Raw genomic sequence first — 20525 nt, forward strand, 5'->3', positions numbered from 1 at the left:
CGAATATTTTGATGAAGGATTGAGAAGCAGTGATCGTCTTCACTATCCGGACCTAGATTTGTTTCGATATCGCCAGATAAATAAAACAACATTTTCAAGTAGTACACCACATTTGTGTTTTCGGTAAGGTAGTAAGAGTTTTTGTTAAAAGTTAGCGTTAGATTCGCATAGCATGAAGAAGTTAAAATACAATCATGGAGAAGTAGACATGTGACTAGAACAAAACGGACGTTTGAAACACTTTTTACACACAGGTGAAAAAGGAGTATTTGAATCACTGACCGCAGTTTAAACGCATATTTAGCAAGCACCAAAATATTAAAATTATTTAGTCTAACCGAGCATAGTTTTGTGACACAGTGCCCCCTGTTATAATACAAACCGATTGACCATCTCCATAAGTTTAAGCCATTTCGGTATAGTGTCACAAAAATAAAGAATCGGAGCAATAATTCGGTTGATAAGAGCATATTGCTAGGATGTACCGAGGGCCAAACGCTAAATAAGAAAAACAAAAAAAGTTTACTCTATTTATTTTTACATTCAACCTGGTGTAAAATATGTCAATAATTATTTATACAACAAAATGTTTAACTGTAACCATTCATTGAATAATGCCTGTATCTTATGAGTATTCATGCTCAATATATCTTCTTGATCTTTATTTTTATCTTTATCTTTATCTTATTCTATCTTTACCATTCAGATCAATCTCCAGTCTCTAACTGATGGCCATTTAAAATTCGGCCTATTTATATGAATGTTTTTGTTTACATTGTGATGTCATCCAGAATCAGGTTTTCCCGTAAAAACTGGGTCGCCCTTTAGAATTCTGGGAAACAAAATGGCGGACATTCACAACGTTGTTGCAGGAACAACTTTATATAATTAATACAAGATAATACATAAATGATTGAAATAGTAATTATGGATATTACTTAAAAAGGTACATTTCTTAATGTTATTACCAATAATGGTTGCTATATAATTTTTCGAGGTGTATTATTTTTGACTGAAAAGACATTGCATAAAGTAGGTGGGGAACAACACATCATTACCCCCACCTTTCAAGAATTGTCCCAATTCTTCAAGGAAATATTGCAGGTAAGAAATTTTACCTTTAACATATTTTTCATAGACTATAAAATCTACTTTTCATTTAAGAATATTTAAACAATGTCAGTCTTAATAGCAATATATTTACTTAAATGAAACAGTTTTATGCAACTATAACAATGCAGTAATACACATATAAATACACATATAATAATAATGTTGTTTTTTTGTTGTTGTTGTTTCTTTCTTGCACTACTTAAGTGTCAATGTTATTTCCTGTCATATTTGCACTAATTAAAGTGTCTATAATTGTGATGTTTATAAATACACAATGTACTTGTACCAAAATTAAAATAGTTAATGTTTAAGATATCCTATTAGTAAATGTTAATGTTATGTTAATCCTTTAGTCATCTTGATCTCCAGCAATCTGTTTTCTGTATTAGTTATCACATCAGTTTTCCTTTAACATCTGTTTTCTATTTTATATTTCTTGATAATTGTTATAATTTCATATTCATATCCAACATTTTCTAGAAAATCTTTGTCAATCTTTTCACATAGTAGTTTTCTGTTTCTGTTTCTTCTATTTTCTTTCAGTTCCTGAACTTTCTCAATGTCAATCATCTCTTCATCCTCTTTTATTTCAATTTCTCTATACGAGTTCTTAAGTACCTTCTCTTTATCAGTTTTCTTATGTTCATCTTTCTTTCTTTTCGTATCTTCTTTCTATTTTTCCTTCTTTTTCTTACTTTCTTTGTCTTTCTCATTCTTATCCTTGTTTTCACACTCTTTTAGTTTTTCGTCCTTTTTCCTACTTTCTTTGTCTTTCTCATTCTTATTCTTGTTCCCCCCCTCTTTTTGGTTTTCCTCCTTTTTCCTGCTTTCTTTCTCATTTTTGTCCCTTTTCTCTCCTTCTTTCCTAATTTCTTCCTCATTTTTCTGTCTCTCTTTCTCATCTTTTTCCTTCCTTTCATTTTCCTCATTCTTTGATTTCTGATTTTCTCTTTCCTTTTTATTTTTCTCGCCATTTATTTGTTTCTCCTCTGCTTCCTTCTTTTTAAGTTACTCCTCTTTTTCCTTCTCTTTCTCTTGTCTCGCCTTCTCAGTTTTTTCCTCATGCGCCTTTCTTTCTTTTTCCTTTCTATCTTTCTCCTCTTTTTCCTTGTTTTCTTTTTCCTCTTTTTCCTTCTTTTCTTTTTCCTTCCTTTCTTTCTCTAGCTTGTCATTTCTTTCTTTTTCCTCTCTGTCCTTCTTCTCTTTCTCTTTCCTTTATTTTTTATTTTCTTTTTCTTTCCTTTCTTTTTCCTCATTTTCTTTCTTTTCTTTTTCTTTCCTTTCTTTTTCCTTCCTTTCTTTTTCTTTCCTTTATTTTTCCTCATTTTCTTTCTTTTCTTTTTCTTTCCTGTTTTTTCCTCCTTCTCCTTCCTTTCTTTATCTTCTCTATCTTTCATTTGTCTTTCGACCTCCTTTTGTTTTTCCCTCTCCAACCTTTCTTTTTCAATTCGTTCCTTCTTTTCTTGAACAATTTTTCTTTTCTGTTCATCTTTCTTCTTTTCATATTCATCCAGCTCATACATTTTCACTTCTTTTAAATAACTCTCCTCCTGAAAACTCTCAAACTCATCGTCACTTAATTCTAACTCTTTCCCTAACTCCATTTCTTCCTCACTACTTTTTTCTCTGTCACTGCTATCACTACTGCTGCTACTACTTTCACTCAAAGTCCTAGTTCTTTCTTTTCTCCTCTCTGGTAGTACTGGTCTTGTTTCCTTCCTTGCTGTTATTTTCTCGTTCAAATTTATGCGCCACTTCTTTTCTGCCCGTTCTAAACATTTCTCCAACTCTCTCTCTGCTCTGCTGCCCTTATCACCAGTCATTTGGTTAAACATATAAAAATCAGTTTTCTTTGCTCTACACTGATGGGGGTTATCATTCCTCCTAAATATTTTCTTACATAATTTGCATTTGAAACTAATCCCAGAATGCTGCTCTTTCAAATGGGCCATACAAGGCTTTCTGGCTGGGAAGTACAGATCTTCACACACGCCGCATTGAAACTGTAAATAGACAAAGGGATACCCTTTTTACTGGAAAGCAACATTCATTTTTTTTTTAATTTATTTAATAATTTATTTATTTATCATTTTTTCTACCAAAGTTCAAGTTTGCATATATACCATATAACAATATATACTAAAGTAAAATATACAATATTTCTGTGTACTAATTTTAACATATCGGACTAGATTTTTCTTAAAACCAACTAGGTCTAATTTCCCCAGTATAATCTTTCAGTTTATCATGATGAACAATCTTTGGCTTTGAGATAGCTTTTGTTTGAATCCGGTATAGTACATCATTTACTTTGGTAATTATCTTACATGGACCAACCCAAGGTTTCTGAAACGTAGGACTTAAACTTCGCTTACGAGTTGGACAGTAATACCAAACTGCGCCACCCTCTGTGTAACATTTTACTCAACTTCACATCATAATTTGATTTCATACTGTTTCGAGCAATTTCCATATTATTCCTAGCTAACTCATGTACTTGTTGTAACCTGTTTTCTAATTTTGAGACATAACTTGGTTTGTTTTGATCAATTTCTTTATCATCTGTTTCAGGAGTACCAAAAATTAAGTCAGCTGGTAACCTCAGTACTCTACCAATATGTAACATGGCTGGTGTGAACCCTGTTGATGCTTGAACCGAAGATCGGTATGCAAGCATAACCAAATCAACATGTTCATCCCAGTCTTTTTGATTTGCTGCGACATATGGGGTGAGCATTTGAATTATAGTGGAGTTATGTTTTTCAATAAAACCGTTCCCTTGCAAATGAAAACTAAAAGAACGTGTCTTTTCTATACCCAATAATTTACACATTTCTAGAAACAGTTTCGACTCAAATGTTTTCCCTTGGCCTGTATGACAAATCAATGGGCGGGCCCCCTTTACTTATGTACTGATCAACTAATACAGTTGCCACTGATGTAGCTTCTAAAATTTGGCAAACTGTAACATTCTGCCCATTTAGAAAACAAACCCCCAACAACCTTTATGTATCTATTTCCTTTGTTAATTTTTTAAATGGACCAAAAAATCTATAGCAGTTCTCTCTTTTGGGGGGCTCCTACATTATAAGTTTTTAAAGGGTGCTTTGGATTTTCTGAGTGAACCTCTACGACATTGTACGTACATTCACATGTACGAATCGACACTTAAACATCTCGTCTCAAAGCAACCAAAAAAGAACCTCTCTTTATTTTGCTAGTTTTCCTTAACCCTAAATGAGCACCACTTTACCATCATGTAACAACTGCATTACCAGATCTCTGTGAGACTGTGGGACAACTTAATAAAAACTTACAAGAGTTACCATCATCACTTTCCCATTTTCTGTACAACACATTGTTTCTGTTAACTAAAGAATCTAACCTTCCCCCAGTAATTTTTAAAAATTCTGTATCAAATTTAGAAATCTCCTGCCAGTCAGGCTTAACACCATTCAAAACTATATCTTTAATTCGTCCAAGATTGAGATCATTGTTTTGAATTTCTGCGACGTTAACATCCTCGCCCAGTAAATTGCTACTTACTGAACTACTTGAGGTTGTGCTATCATTAGAACTCGTGCTAGGTGTATTCTCAGTACCATTATCATTGCTTAGCTTTGAGGAATTTACAGAACTTATCAAAACATTATCTTTTACCCCTGTTTGACAAGAACTTTTACCTTGTGCATTCACAGAACTTATCAAAACATTATCTTTACAATCTGTTTGACAAGAAATCTTTTCTGTTTGTGCATAACTATGTTTTACTCTACCTTTTTAACCATACCGAGATTTGTACTTGTCACAGTCTAAATTACAGCCATCAATACCCTGTTTCATTATCTTTAAACTCTTTATTTCAGTACCAATATCATAATTCCAGTAATGTTTGCATGTTTGAGATGTAGCCAATTCTGAGAAAATTCTGCTCAATAAATCAGAGTTCCGCCATATCACCAAAATATTCCTACTATCATACCAGTGTTTACTACACCCAACAACTGTAGTAAACTGCATCAACTACAAAGAAGAGTAACAAATGAGCAATTACTTTTCATCAGCTTTTAAAAGAAGTTGTCTCCCTTAGACTGTACCTCAGTGACACTAGATACAGAAATGCTGTTAATCTCTTTTGACTCAGCAGTGCTACAGTATTTACAATTTTCATCATAACATGGCCTCCTAGATAAAGCATCTGCGTTTGAATGCAATCTGCCAGAACGATGTTCAATTGTAAAATCATATGTGCCTTGAAAACTAAGCCACCTGGCTAGTTGTCCTTCTCTTTTTTAAAGATAGCAACCATTTCAAACTGGAATGATCAGATCGAATGACTTTTTTTCGACTATAAATGAAAGTGGTGAAAATGTTTTTTTGGGGTTGTTTACGCAATAGGTCTCGTCTGGTAACACAATACCGCCATTCTGTTTTTGTGAAGCATTTGCAAAAATAGCCAATGACCTGTTCCTTCCATTTAACTTTTGAATAAAACACGGCCCTGGCCCACCAAAGAAGCGTCCGCATCCAGAATAAAGTCTTCAGGAAATGTTAAATGGGGGCATTAGTTAATGCGTTTTTACCATTTGAAAAGTTTTCCCTCACATTTCTCTGTCCAAACAAACTTTCTACAATTTTCTGCTAACTATGAAATGGGTTTGCAATGTAGCAAACTGTAAACATAGTTCCTGTAGTAATTTGCAAGAGAAAGAAACTCCTGGCTCCTTAGCATTTCTAGGGATTGGGCCAATTCTTTATTGACTCAATCTTTCTTGGTCAGAAACCAACACCATTTTCACTTATTGTGTGCCCTAGAAAAGTGACCTCTTTTTGAAACAAAAACACACTTTATAGGTTTAGTTTCAAATTAGCCAGTATTTAAACCCTCTAAAATAACAGTTCTAGATTTTTCAGTTTTTTCTGAGAAGTTTTAAAGTGAAAAATTTGATATCATCAAGATAAATTATCACTATGCACCAAAAATAGACCAGAGAAGACTGACTGCATAAGGGGGGGTAAATGTTGCGGGGCATTACAAAGACCAAAAGCAAGACGTGTTTCATTGCCATTGTTCCCCACCTGGAATTGAAAATACAGTTTTATGCCTATCTTTCTCATCGATACCCAAATTGCCAGTCCCCCGATTTCATGTCTGACAAGACCACCACTTGGAACATGACTATGCTTCTATGCTGTCATCTATTCGGGGTAAAGCTTGCGAATCGCGAACCGTGGCATTGTTCAAACCGCGAAAATCATAGCAAAACCTGATAGATTTGTCGGCTTTAGAAATCATTACAATGGGACTATTCCATGGGCTTTGAGGACATTTTTCAATAATACCATCACTCTCCATTTTCTTAATTTTTTTCCTCCGCAACCTTACGCTTGCTAAAGGAATGCGATATGGGTACTTTTTAACAGGTTTTGCATTACCAGTATCAATTGTATGTGTAACAACTGTGGAATGACCAATATCACTGGAACCTCTACTAAACACAATTTGATGCTTAATCAAGAATGATTTTAGCTCTTCCTTTTGAGTAGAATCAAGATTTTTAGAAGATTTTTAAAATAAATCTGTTAAATGTTCAGGCAATTTATCATTTTTCTGTACATTTGCTGAATGAACATGACTAACAGACTGTGATTCAACTATTTCAACCGGTTCTTATACACCTGTTGTGGTTCTTTGTAAATCTTGACTGGTTTGTTTGAAAAATTGGCCAGTCTAATTGGAACTGGCCCACTTTTGGGTAAAACTAACACCTTTGCAACCAAAATACCTGTTTTTTTCAACAAAATCAAAAGGGAACCCTCAACTAAACAAGTACTAGACCTGTCTAAAAGATCAAGAATTTTTGCTTGTACCAAAACCCTCAGAATTTGGTTCAATTACAATATTTAAGAAACAGCAATTCTGCAGCAATTTGACCTAAATTCATTTTTGAGATAAAAGGGGAATTCTGTCACATTTACCATATACAATTTTTGCTTTAAATTTTCAAATCACAACTGTTTGCCCGCATAAAAACTATTCCAAGGATAGCCTTTGTACTTATCTGAAACCCACATCTCATGTTGCAGTATATGACCACCCAAACAAATTCCCATAATTGCTTTTCCTATAAAATGTTTACTTTCTCCAGTTATTGTACATAGCATTGTTGTAACGGGCACAATTACTGGCTTTGTACCATTTTCCCATTCATCCAAGATTTTGCTACTGATTATAGAAACATTAGCACCAGAATCACACAAACAAGAAACAAGATTTTTTTTATCATTGCGTCACAAAAATATCCATTCTGTTTGCCTAAACTATCTACTTGAATGGTTTCGGACCTTACATTCTGTTTGGTCTTGGTGCGGCCCTCCAGCCCGACCTTTGTCCGTTTCCCGAAAATCTATTACCTTGGAAGTTCTTGTCTTTATCATAATTGAAATTTCTGTTCTGGCCTCTGTTAATGCTAAATCTATTCTGTGTTGATAGCCTATTATTATTGAAAACCTTTTCCTATAATTTTGACCCCCTGGCCTAAATTGTCCTGACTGATGATTTTGTACAAGTAAATCCCTATTATCTTGTGTAGTATTATCTGACCTATAAGACTGATCATTCTGTTGGTTTGTAGCCCTTGTCTGTGAATCTAATTGCTCTACTCTCTCTGTTAATCTATTTTTCCTATAATATTTTCTAACTCTGGTTTTTGTGTAGACTGGTTTTTCCCAGTGTAAGCAATTTACCGGTTCATTATGTACCCTCTGTTTATCAGCCAACTTATGTGTCTCTAACCTGACTACAATTGTTTCGGCTTCAGAAATAGATTTTGGACAGCATTCTCTAAGACGTAACCTTATATCAGAATCTTCAAGACTATCAATGAAAGCATCTAGTGCCAAAATTTCTTTTAGCTCGGTATTTGCATCTGGATATGCCTGTCTAGTCAGCTTTTTAACCCGCTGAGCTAGCTCTGGATGATAAAGATTAGTAGTATAATAAATAGCGCTTCTGGCCCTATTTCACCTAATTTAACATTTAGTCTTTGACCTAAACCGAAAAAATAACCCCAAACCCAATTAAAAACCCCCAGGTTTTAACTTTACTTTCGTTTTCTCATATTTTCAGAAAACCTGGTTATAAATAGCTGACATATTTCTGAAAATGTTATATGGAATTTACGTTGTATTTTCTGAAAATGACTATGTGGGAAACCACAAATTCAACCAATCAAAAGCCTGCCATTTTTCTGCCAACTCGGCAGACACTGCCACATTCCTGCCACTTGGCAGAACTTTGGCAAACTTTTGGCAGATTAATTTCATTAATAAAATGTAATGTATTTAAACTTATTTTGAATTAATAACTACATTATTAGTCTTTAAATAATTTTAAATATATATAATATAAGATGAGTTTACAAAATAAAATATATTGTTTGAAAGAAAGAAGATTTACAGATAATGTAAATCCTCACTTTGTTACAACAAAAAACGGGAGGCTAATGAATAAAAGCAAAAGTAAATCTTGCGGAAAAACGAAATCAAAATTCGTTTAAAACCCAAAAATGGAGGTAAATTAGATATCCATAAAGCAATGTTACCTTTGTTACCTAAAAAGGTTTAACCCCTTCCAGGATATAACTATTGTGGGCCCGGGGAACCCCTAGAAAATGGACCCCCTGTTAACAAACTAGATGCAGTTGTATGGACCATGATTTTTGCTACGACTCGGACTAAGTAAAAGTGAATGTGATAAACAAATGCTTTCCAATTAAAATAAAACTAAATCAAAAACATTTGGAGAAAAAAATTACAAAACATTTAGTTGTAAAACCAGCTTATCAAAACGAAATAAAACACTTGGGTTGGGACAGGAACAACAGTTCTCTATGGGGTTAACGCCCAGACAAAAACGAAAGTCAAAAAACGGGAAAAGGGGGTAGAGTATACCCCCCGGAATCACTGTACCAAGCTACCGCTGGGTGATGAATTTGCAGAAGAATTACCCCAAACCAATTAAAAGAAAATTTAGGAAACGAAGAGTGATAGTTAATGATTTGATGATACTTGGTCAGTGATTTAGTTGACATGCAAGCTTTTTCAAAATATAAAAAGGAGTAAAAATACTTGTTAACCCTTATTGATAATTTAGTAAATATGCTTGGGTTATTCCATTAAAGAATAAAAACTGGAGAATCTGTTACTGAAGCATTTGAAAAAATAATTTTAAAGATAGAATTCAGGGGCAAAAATCCCCGAAGACTGCAAGGATTCCACAAAATTTATGGGTAGATGAAGGGAAAAGAATTTATAATAAAAAATTTGAATCATTTTGAATAAAAAAAAAAATTAATATGTATCATAATTTAAAGAAGGAAAGGCTGTAGTAATAGAAAGATTTAATAGAAGTTTAAAAAGAATAATGTGGAAATATTTACAGCAAATAATACTTATATTTATTTAAATAATTTGCAGGATATGGTTGATAAATATAACAAACGAAACATTTAGTATAAAATGACACCAACCGAAGCTAGTTAAAAACTTAAATAAAGGTACTGTTTACTTTTAAATTTTTTTATGGTGATTTAAAGATACCCAAAAAGTAAACAAAATTTAAAATTGGTGATCGAGTTCGTTTAAGCAAACTTAAAAGACATTTTGAAAAAGGATATACACCCAAACTGGACAGAGGAAATATTTATAATTTATAAAATTAATAAAACAAATCCCAGAACATACACTATTAAAGAATTTAAATGATGAAATAATTCAAGGTTCTTTTATGAACAAGAACTTTTACCTACTACACAAGAAGTTTTTAGAATAGAAAAAGTTATTAGACGAGACTATAAGAAAAAACAAGCTTTAGTAAAAGGAAAGGTTACAATGAAAAATTTAATAGTTGGGTTCCGTTTAGCGATCTTGAACAAATTTAATTTAGAAATAAAAAAGTTTAATTATATAAATGAGCAATAAAAATCTAATTTCTAATAATGGAATAGAACAATAGATCAGTTAATTATTCACTTAACTAAACTAGCTGCTGCTTACAGAAAAAGTTATAAGTTTTGCGGAAGAGTAAGTACTGGATTATATATTACAGCAGGTATTTTTGGTTGCTCAGCTGCATTAGACTTGTTCCAACTATTCTGTATTTGTAAGCAGTTGCTGGTGCTGTTCCATCAGTAATTACCATATTTACGAACAGACTAAAACTTGACGACAAGAAATTTATTTTAAAAAACACATCATCACAAAATAAAACAACTTATAACAAAAGCACGGATTGGAAAAAAGTAAATAAAGAAGATCCAAATAAAGTTATTCAGGATTTGTTTACAATACTATTAGAAATGCAGAAAGAAAAAATTATTCAACACCTCTTGAAATGCACATGAAGGAATTTAAACTTAACGGATATAAAATAAAACAGAGAAGAGTTGTATTAACTTTAATTAATGATTTTTTCTATAGTATTTTATAAATGAGAAAATTATATCAGTTGAAGGTAATATTGCATCAGGAAAAGGTACGTTTTTAGATATTATTAAAGAATATAATCCTAATTTTAATATAATTCCAGAACCAATTCACGAATGGCAAAATGTTATGGATCCACGTGCAACCGAAGGTCCAGCTTCGCAAATTATAATTCATTACCTTTTTGAACTTGCTGCTCAAGAACCTTCCAAATATTTATTTCCTTTTCAGCTAACAACTTAAACAGTCATATAAAAATGTTATCTTCTGCTAAACAGTTTGATGGTGTTTCTGTCCTTGAACGTTGTTATTTAACTAACAGTAACGTTTTTACAAAACAACATCACGACAACGGTGTTATAATGACCCCGAGTGGGCAGTATACAATCTTTTCTTAACTGATCATATTATAAAACCATACGGAAAAAAACCCAATTGAAGGATTTGTTTATGTTAAAACCAACCCAGAAATATGTTTTAAAAGACTTCAAAAAAGAAACAGAACGGAAGAAAACAAAGTTGGTTTAGATATTTAGAAAAACTACACAAATTACACGAAGAATGGTTAAACAGAATGTTTCAAGAAGGTATTAAAATTTTAACCAGTTGATAACAATTTAGAAAAAATGACTTTAAAATCTTATTCAAAAGATATAGATAATATAAACAAATTTCTCAATCAATATAATTTCATTAGGTGTGTTTTTAAAGATTTTTTTCTATAAGTATATTATATATAGATGGTTATAGAAGGTAGATAGAATGATTATGTCAAAATTATCTAGCACTTTAGGAGAAATAATGAATCCAGATAAAAATTCATATAAGAAAGTTCTTTAAAAGAAGAAATGTTATTAAATCAAAACTTGATCAAATAGTTAGCGATGAATATAAAAATCACGTTATTGTAAATTACAAAAAGTTTAGTCTTTTTTTTAAAATTTTTCAACAAAATGGTGATGGGGACCGGTTTTGATGGTAAAAGGTGGTGTTTTTGGGAATAGCTGTGGTAAACCCTGGTATGTTTGGTATGTTTTTCATTTCATCACCATAACGCTAATTGTTGTTTTTTTCCAGTAATTTTTTTAAACCTGCTTGAAAAATTGTTTTTTTCTTTCTATTTTTTCAGAAAAGGGTTTAAAAATTTCAGTATACATACCCGATTGATTTTTCTATTTTTTCTCTCTTTTATTTCTTCTCTAAGAGCTTTCATCTTTTGCCGACTAATTTTTTTTCTTTTTCTTATTCATTAAGGGGGGGGAGCATTTAATAAAATTAAAATAATTAAAAATAATGAAAATAATGTAAATATTGTAAAATTTTAAAAAAATAATATTATTAAGGGAAATTCCAAATTAGATACAAAAAGGATAAATCCAATAACTTTAAACAATTTTATCCTTTTTATGCCGTTTCCCATTTTTTAGAATGTAATATGTGGATCTTCGGGATAGGAAAAACAAATACTTTTAATGCATATATTTCGAAAACCTCTTATATTATGAAAATTATACTGTATGCAAAAAACCAGAACAATCTAAATATCAAGTTTTAATTAAAAATTTAAAACAAATTGAAAAAAAAAATTAAAGTAATCCAAATGAAATACTTAATTTCACTGACCCAACCAAATTAACCTTTGAGAATTTTGAATCAAAAAAACAAAAATATAATTTTTTGATGATTTGTATGTGAAGATAAAAAAGTTAAAAAAGAAAAACAAAAAACTTTATCAAGCTCACAAAAACTGTTGTTTATTATTTAAAGTCAGTCTTACTATAAAACACCAAAAATATTCGAATTAACTTTTTCACAATATTTTAATTTAAAAGCCCCCGGGTAAAATGGAAAATAAAGGGATTGTAATAAACAAAATAAAGACGTGATTCTTTTGCTAATGCAAAAAAACAGAAGTATGATTTCTTATATTTGAAAAACCAAGGAAGTTTTTAAAAAAAACTTACTGGAAATATATAATAATTATATAAGGGGAGTTTTTAATGATGTAAAACAAATAAGTAAACCCTACAGTATAAGTAAATTTAAATTTGAATTGTTTTAATGATTATGCTACTAAAAAACAATACAAAAACTAAAAGGCATGGAATCAATTTACAGAAATAAGGAACTTGAAAACAAAATAACAAGCATTAGATATGGGAGGTAAAAATTAACAACCTAGGAAATCCAGATAAACCACCGATGTATTTCAAGACGATTTTTTTTAAAAAAAAAGTTCAAAGTGTAATAATGACTAAATCTTGAAGACATCAAATCTAAAAACAGACAATAAAGAAGAAGTAAAGAATTTTAAGAATTAAAAAAAGATTTTAAAAAAATTCATTAAAATTAATCATTACAAGAAAAATTTTGAAGAAAAATAAAGTTATGGTTTGATTCTTTTAAAAATTGAAGAGAAATCTGATTTGACAGAACAACATAAAAGAATATTTCATTAAATTTTTTAAACTTTTTAATTCACCCAAAAATTCAAAAATTTTAAAAGATATATGATTAAACTGAAGAACTAAAAACAAGATTATTGAAGCTGGAAAAAGTTACAAAATATGTATCATTAGAAATCAAACAAAAATAAATAAACTTACTAAAAACTGAAAAAAAGAAAAGATTTATTAAATTTATTTTAAATAAACTTCAAAATTTTAAAATCAAATTGAAAAGGCAGCTTCACAAAGGGGTGATACCATGATACGCTTAGGGATTTAAAAAAGAAATTAATTCTAAAATAGATGACTTTAAAAAACAAATTGAGTTTGGGGTTTTCTTTGACACCCGCATAATTAAAAATATCAGACTTAAATAAATTACAAAAAAATTACAAGAAATTAATGAAAATTTTAAAGCAAATTAAGAACAAAAAAGAACTGACTTTTTATTTTAAAAACAGTTTAAAAAAGGGGATTAATTTCTGCAAACTGAACAATAAAATAATTAAAAACAGCTGGAAAATTTGAGAAAAAACTTGTAAAACATATTAAAAGTTGATGCAAGTCACAATATAAAGTACAAGATTAATAAACTTAAAGGTTTATTACAAAAAAATTAATGATAAAATTAAAAAAATAATAAAAGATTTGGACTCTGGAATTTAAAATACTAACAAGAGAATCAATCACTGCTAATACCCCAAATAATTACTCTAAACAAAAACAATAACCGCTAAGTTTGAGAAATTTTCCCCAATACCCAAGAAATTACAAAAGTAAAAAATGTTTTTTTTAAAACAAGAAACACAATTAGCTAGAACAAAAGTTTTGACAACATCTGCTTCTGAAATTGCACAAAAAAGGGTGATGATTTTTTCGAAATTTCTTAAACTTAAAAAGAAAAAACAAAAAAAAAAGAAATTTGGGGAAAAAAAAAATAGAAAAAGTAAAAAAGAATGTTTCTCTTTTAAAACTATAATAACACCTTTATGATTTCTAAAAAAAAAAGTATTTTAAACCCTGATGGGGCCTGGGTATATTCAACATATAAGATCTGGCCGGTCTGAAATATTTAAAAACATTTCATTTTTGACCTGGAAATTTTTGTAATTATAAAAATTTTATAAAAAACAAATCAAAAAATAGAATTAATTTGACAAGAGTGTTTTGGGAAGGGGGTGTTTATAGTAAAAAAAAACTGGAATTTATATAAAAATATTTAAAATTTTATTAAAAGGGGGGCCCGGCCCATAGGGGAACCGGGTAAAACCCTTAAAAGCCCAATTCACATTTTAATTTAGGGGTGGAGTGTCATTCCCAAACCCCGTTTTATAATTAATTCGATAATGAAATATAACACTAGGACTTTTTACACTGATCAGTTTGTACTATTTTTAAGAAAAAAAAAAAAAATTTTTTTAAAACAAGGGACGCGATTGATATTTATCCTTATACGTTTGCATCTACAAATAACATTTTCGCTTTTGGTGGGAATTACATCAATTTTAAATCGGATGAATCGTATCCTTGAAGAACAGATTTTTGGGTTAAAAGTTTAATTAAAAGTTTTAATTACTATGTTACCTAATATATACTTTCTAATTGAAAAAAAGATCAAATACCTACATTTTATTAATGAAATTAATCTGCCAAAAGTTTGCCAAAGTTCTGCCAAGTGGCAGGAATGTCGCAGTGTCTGCCAAGTTGGCAGAAAAATGGCAGGCTTTTGATTGGTTGAATTTGTGGTTTCCCACATAGTCATTTTCAGAAAATACAACGTAAATTCCAATATAACATTTTCAGAAAATATGTCAGCTATTTATAACCAGGTTTTCTGAAAATATGAGAAAACGAAAGTAAAGTTAAAACCTGTGGGTTTTTAATTGGTTGGTATTGGTCGGTTTAGGTCAAAGACTAAATGTTAAATTAGGTGAAATAGGGCCAGAAGCGCTATTTATTATACTACTAAGATTTTAATTGTGTCCTAAAAATTTCAGCCTTATTTCTAGTACCAAATCTTCCCCTCAGGACCTCAACAAGACTATCATAATCCCTTTTCTGTAATTCTGACATTTCACTCAAAAGTGACCTAGCCTTTCCTGTCAGACTGCCTGCCAAATATAGAGATTTTGCTGAATAATTCCAGTTATTTATCTCTGAAACTATGTTGAACTGTGTCAAATATTCTGAAATATCTGTGGACCCATCATACACCTGGGGTTTCATTTTAAGATTATTTACATTATTCACAGAATAGCTGGACTGTACATTGTGATTAGTGTTTACATTTCTGTATGTTTGTAGTTTAAGCATAGAATAATTTTGTCTTGGCCTTAAATCAGTATTCATACCATTTGAATCAATATCTCTGAAGTCAGAATTAACTTCATGATCTGGGTGTGTCCTTTCAGAAATCTTACCATGTACCCTGTGCAAATCTGACTCAATTGAGTACATTCTATCCTGCATTTGATCATGTAACTGTTTTAAAGTACTAGTAATGGAGCTCATTTCTTTTGTCATAGCACTTAATTTATTCTCAAGCAATGAGTTATTCTGAGAAACATCTCTGATAGGAGTACTTGTTCTATCCCCACTTAGCATACTAGCATTTTCCATGTTTGTTTCTGAACTTATATTGTTTTCCATTTTTAAATCAATAATACACTGCAATAATAAACAATCAAGACTAGTATTTGTATTCAATTCTGCTAATCTGTGTATTTTTTTTTTATATTTTCAGGTTCCCACACAAGGCTGAGTGCAACTAGATCTATGGCTATGTACCTTTGCAATAATTTGTTCAAATATTAAACGAAATATTGCAAAATTTAATTTTTATATCAATTTTCTATTATTATTGTGAAAATTTTCTTTCTTGCTCAACAAGACTTTCCTGAAAATTTCACAACAATTTCCTGTTTTTATCAAATTTTTCTTAAAAATCTTTTCTTATTTAAAAAAAAAAAAGAATTTTTCCCATTTCCTGAAAACCAAAATGTAGGTTTAAACCGGGGGTTCAAACGCTAAATAAAAAAGCAATGCAATTTTTACTCAAATTTAATTTTTCCCAATAAACCGGTTTGAAAAATATGCCCAACAAATTATTTATACAACAAAAATGTTTAACTGTAACCTTTAAAATTAATTTTTAACCTGAAACTTATATTTAGCATGCTCAATTTATCCCCTTGATCTTTTTTTTTTAATCTTTATCTTTATTTTATTCATCTTTCCCTTTCCCGACCCCAATCCCCCAGCCCCTAACGAGGCCTTTTAAAATTTTTCGCCTATTTAAATAAGTTTTTTTTACATTTTTGAGGGCCTCCGAACAGGTTTTTCCGTAAAAACTGGCCCGCCCTTTAGAATTCGGGGAAAACAAAACGGGGGGGGACACACAACTTGTTGCGGGAAAAAATTTTATTTAATTAAAAACAAGATAATACATAAATGATTGAAATAGTAATTAAGGAAATTATTTAAAAAAGGGTTACATTTTTAAATGTTATTACCAATAATGGTTACTATAATTTTTTTTTGCCCCCGAAGGGGGGCATTTTATTTTTTGGGAAACCGTCTGTCTGTCGATCCCACTGCAAAAAAAGGGGTCAATATGGGGGAGTGTACGGTCCCGAATTTTTTCAAAGTACGGGAGTATACGGGATGTTATTAAAAATATAGGGACCTAATATACAAAACCCCGTACGGAACATCTAGTAAAAGGGGAAGTCCGTATTTTTGCCCAATCAAAAACCCGGGACCCCGAAAACGCCAAATATACATAAATGTAATTTTCCCCGAATATATGAAATATACAAATTTTTAAAAAAAAAAAATTCCCTAGAAATAGTTTTTAAATTCGCGCCCTGTTTTAACATAAGTTTCATTTTAAAGGATTCGAAGGGTCTTGGATTTTTTTCCCGAATCTTTCCGTTTTTTAAAAGAAATAGGGAACCCCGAAATAGGGCCGTTTTAAAATTTCCGAAAAAAAGTAGTATACGGCCCCTTTTTTTTTTGGCATATACGGACTGGTTGGCATCTAATATAGGGGGGCATATAGGATTTGTATTTTTTTTTAAAATAGGGGCTTCGGATTTTTCCGAAAACCCGGTGTTTAAACAAGTATAGGGAATTTCCGTATTTTTGGGCCATATAGGGGGGCAAAAACGAAACTGAATTTTTTTGATATACGGCTAGGGACTAGTCCCTTATAGGCAGGGTAAAACCCCAATAAACCCGGACCCCTTTACTTGTGTCATATAGGGGGAATATACAAAACTGTTTTTTTAAACCTAAGGGGCCCTACGGACTGCCCCAAATATCCCAGGGTAAACGAAATATACGGACCCCCCGAACTTGTGTCATAACGGAATGTATCCATCTGTATACGGGGAATCCCAAAACCCTGGGGGTTTTTTAAAATACGGGCCAAATTTTCCCCCCGTTATGCAAGAAAATGCAGAGTATACAGATTCCATTTTTGTGCCACTTTTAAACCCTAAAAACGGTTTTCGTTAGGGGGGGAATTCACGACCATTTTTTTCCAAAAAAATACTTTTACCAGACTTTTCCCGTTTTTTGCATTTGTGTGTATAAAAATTTCCCCGTATTTTTCTTTTATGAAAACCGTTTTTCGTAAGGGGCACACACAAAAAGAAAACAAAATAAATTTTAAACATACTTACCGCAGAATAGGGTAGGGTTAAAAAAAACAAGACAAAAAAAGGGTTTTGGGGAAAAAATTCATTTTGGGGTTATTAATTGGAAAACATGTCAGAAAAATTTAAAAAAATTTTTTTCAACTTACATATTTTTTAAATCATTTTTTTCCAAACAAATTATGAATCTTTTTAAATTTTTCTTGCCCCAATGAAATAACCCAAAATTAAAATGTAAGAAATAAATAACATCAAGCATTTCTTAATAATGTTCATTTCTAATTAAAAAAACTAGCTTTTTCGCACTTTAAAATTCTGGGGCCGTTGACTCAAAAATCATTTTGAGTATCACTTCTTTTCACGGGGGGGGGGACGGGTTGTGGGGGGTTATTCCCATGAAGGTTAATTGACGATATAGGTTTTTCGTTTTGGCCGCCCTGCTAAGAAAGCAGAAAACAAAAACCCCTTTCTAATTTTCCCAAAGTTTAAATTCAAAACGACGTTTTTAAAAAGACGCATTTTGGGGTTCTGTGCGGGAAAAACACATATGTAAGCAGGTTAAAAATTTAAAACCCCCAAAGGAAAATTTATCAGTTTCCGATCCCCAAAAAATAAAACTTTTTTTCGTTGTTACAAGGTCCCTGAAAAAACAAAGGCTCATCCGGGCTGTCCTGTCGCATCTGTTGATAAAACTAGTAAATTTTTCACCATACGCATGTTCCCTATGGGAAAAAATTAAATAGCCCCAAACCGGTTTTTTTTTTCCCCTGATTCCAGTAAAAAACCCCTTTTTTGTCAGCCTGGAATAAAAAAAAATTAAAATTATAAAAATGGCCCCTTGCAATTCATAATACTAAAAATTCTATCTTTTTAAATGATGTGAAAAATTATACAAATAAAATGACATGTGGGCAGGGAGACGCCCATCTTTTAAGTGTCAAAACCGCACCATACTTAAATTTCGTGGGGCGAAAAAAAATTTAGATATCATTAAATGTCCCCTGTTAAATTTTTAAAAACAATTTAAATCTAAGTGTTTTATTTCATTTTAGGGTTTATAATCGTTTAAAATCAATCTACCAAATTAAAATTTAAAATTTTAAAATGCAGGTGTTCATAGTGCCGTCAAAACTTTTGCCCGGGCCCAATCCTCCCCTCTTTTTTAAAGGGAAATTGTTTTCCCGGAATTTGGACATCCATAATAACAAAAGACGGGAGGGGATTTTTTTCCCAAGAGAATTTTACCCCGGGCACAAAACTTAAAAAGCACATAAAGTGCGGTAAGGGGAAACTAAAAAAACATTTTCCCCCAAATTTTATTCCCCCCAAAAATTTGTCAAAACCACCCACGGTAAAAATTTTAAACAAACGCTAGGGGGGTTTTTAAGGGGGGAAAAACTAGGCTTAATTATTTTCCCTTTAAAACCTGCCCCGCCATTAGCATCCCCCGGGTGTTAGAACTTTTTCCCAAAATCCCCAAAAAAATTTTTTTGTACATTTTGATAAAATAAACAGAGGACAAAACCCAGTCGCGTTTTAAAAGTTTTTTAAAAATGTAAATTTTCCCAAACATCTTTTTAAAAAAACTTTGTGACTGAACAATTTTCGGAACGATATATTTGCCCCCAAAAACTTTTTAATTTTTGGGTTTAAAAACAATCTGAAGAGTTTTCCAATCGGGGGGTCATTTAAAAATATTCTTAGCCCAAGTAAAAATTCACATAAACGTCTAAATTTTCTTTTTTTTTTCAAATAAATAAAAATGCACCCCGGGTTTTTAAATTAAAGCAACCCCTGTTTAAAGTAAAAATAGAAAACTTACTGTAAATCTAAAATTTAAAATTTTTCCAAAAATCCATAGTTTAAACCCAAACCTAAAATATAATAAAAAATTATCAGATATAAATAAATTTCCCTTAAATTTAAATATTAGAGTTGCCGAATATTCGATAATAATAAAAATTAACAGTGTTTTATTTGTTCAATCGGGTGGTAAAATAAAAAAGGGTACAATTTTTGAGGATTGGGGGAAGGATCAAATTTTACAGACATACTCGATTTCATTCCTAACAAATGCCCCCCTTTTTTTTTTCAAAATGTTTGGGTTTTTTGGAAAAGAGGGGCTTTCCCAAATTCGTAAAAGGCAAAAAGGGCCCCTGGCAAGTAAAAGAAAAACGGTAGACATGCAAAGAAGCCCTTTTCCCGCGAGAGGGTATATTTGGTTTCTCACAGTTTTTTTTTTTTTTTTTTTTTTTTTCCCAAAATATATAGACCCTGGGAAAACCCGGCTTTAATACCCCTTTAAAATCAATACCCAAAAATGCACAGGATATATTTGACGAAAAAATTTTTACAAATACATCTCCGGAGTAAAATTTTGAAGGAGGGTTCAAATTTAAAAAGGGCAGAAATTTTCAGTTCATCAAGGATCCTTTTAAGCTTATTTTGTCCCCTTATAAAATTTAAAATGGGGAATTTTTTCGTTTCTTTAAAACTTTTTAAAAAAAGCCCTAATAGAAAAAAAAAGGTGCCCCGGGGGAATCAAAACCCTGACCGCGTGGCAAAAAATATTTTCCCGGTCGTTACCAAAAAACGCAATTGGGGAATTTAGTGTTTAATGCGCGTTAAATATACAAATTTTATCGAAAAAACTAAAACATCTAAATTTTCCCTGTGTTTTTCCCCAACATTATAGTCGTTTTGTATACGTAATAAACCCCCATTAATTTTCATATATCAACAAAAATAAAGGGGCCCTGCCCCCCCCTGGGAAAAACCAACATATGGGTTTTTCGACCAGCAAGGATTGAGACCCGCCTGC

At 31.4% G+C, this 20525-nt stretch overlaps 1 protein-coding gene and 1 pseudogene across 1 annotated transcript; both read right to left on the minus strand.

Annotated features, from left to right (window-relative positions):
• Positions 1-1352: 1352 nt before the first annotated feature.
• On the minus strand, positions 1353-2118 carry LOC123550723 (DNA ligase 1-like; the record flags this gene model as incomplete). The annotated part of the gene is made up of 1 exon (XM_053546597.1): positions 1353-2118. A coding segment is annotated over one exon (333 nt), but the record flags the coding sequence as incomplete, so codon positions are not given.
• Positions 2117-15695, minus strand: LOC123550724 (uncharacterized; annotated as a pseudogene).
• Positions 15696-20525: the final 4830 nt, after the last annotated feature.

Source organism: Mercenaria mercenaria, chromosome 6, assembly GCF_021730395.1.
Source record: "Mercenaria mercenaria strain notata chromosome 6, MADL_Memer_1, whole genome shotgun sequence".
Taxonomy (NCBI): Eukaryota; Metazoa; Mollusca; class Bivalvia; order Venerida; family Veneridae; genus Mercenaria; species Mercenaria mercenaria.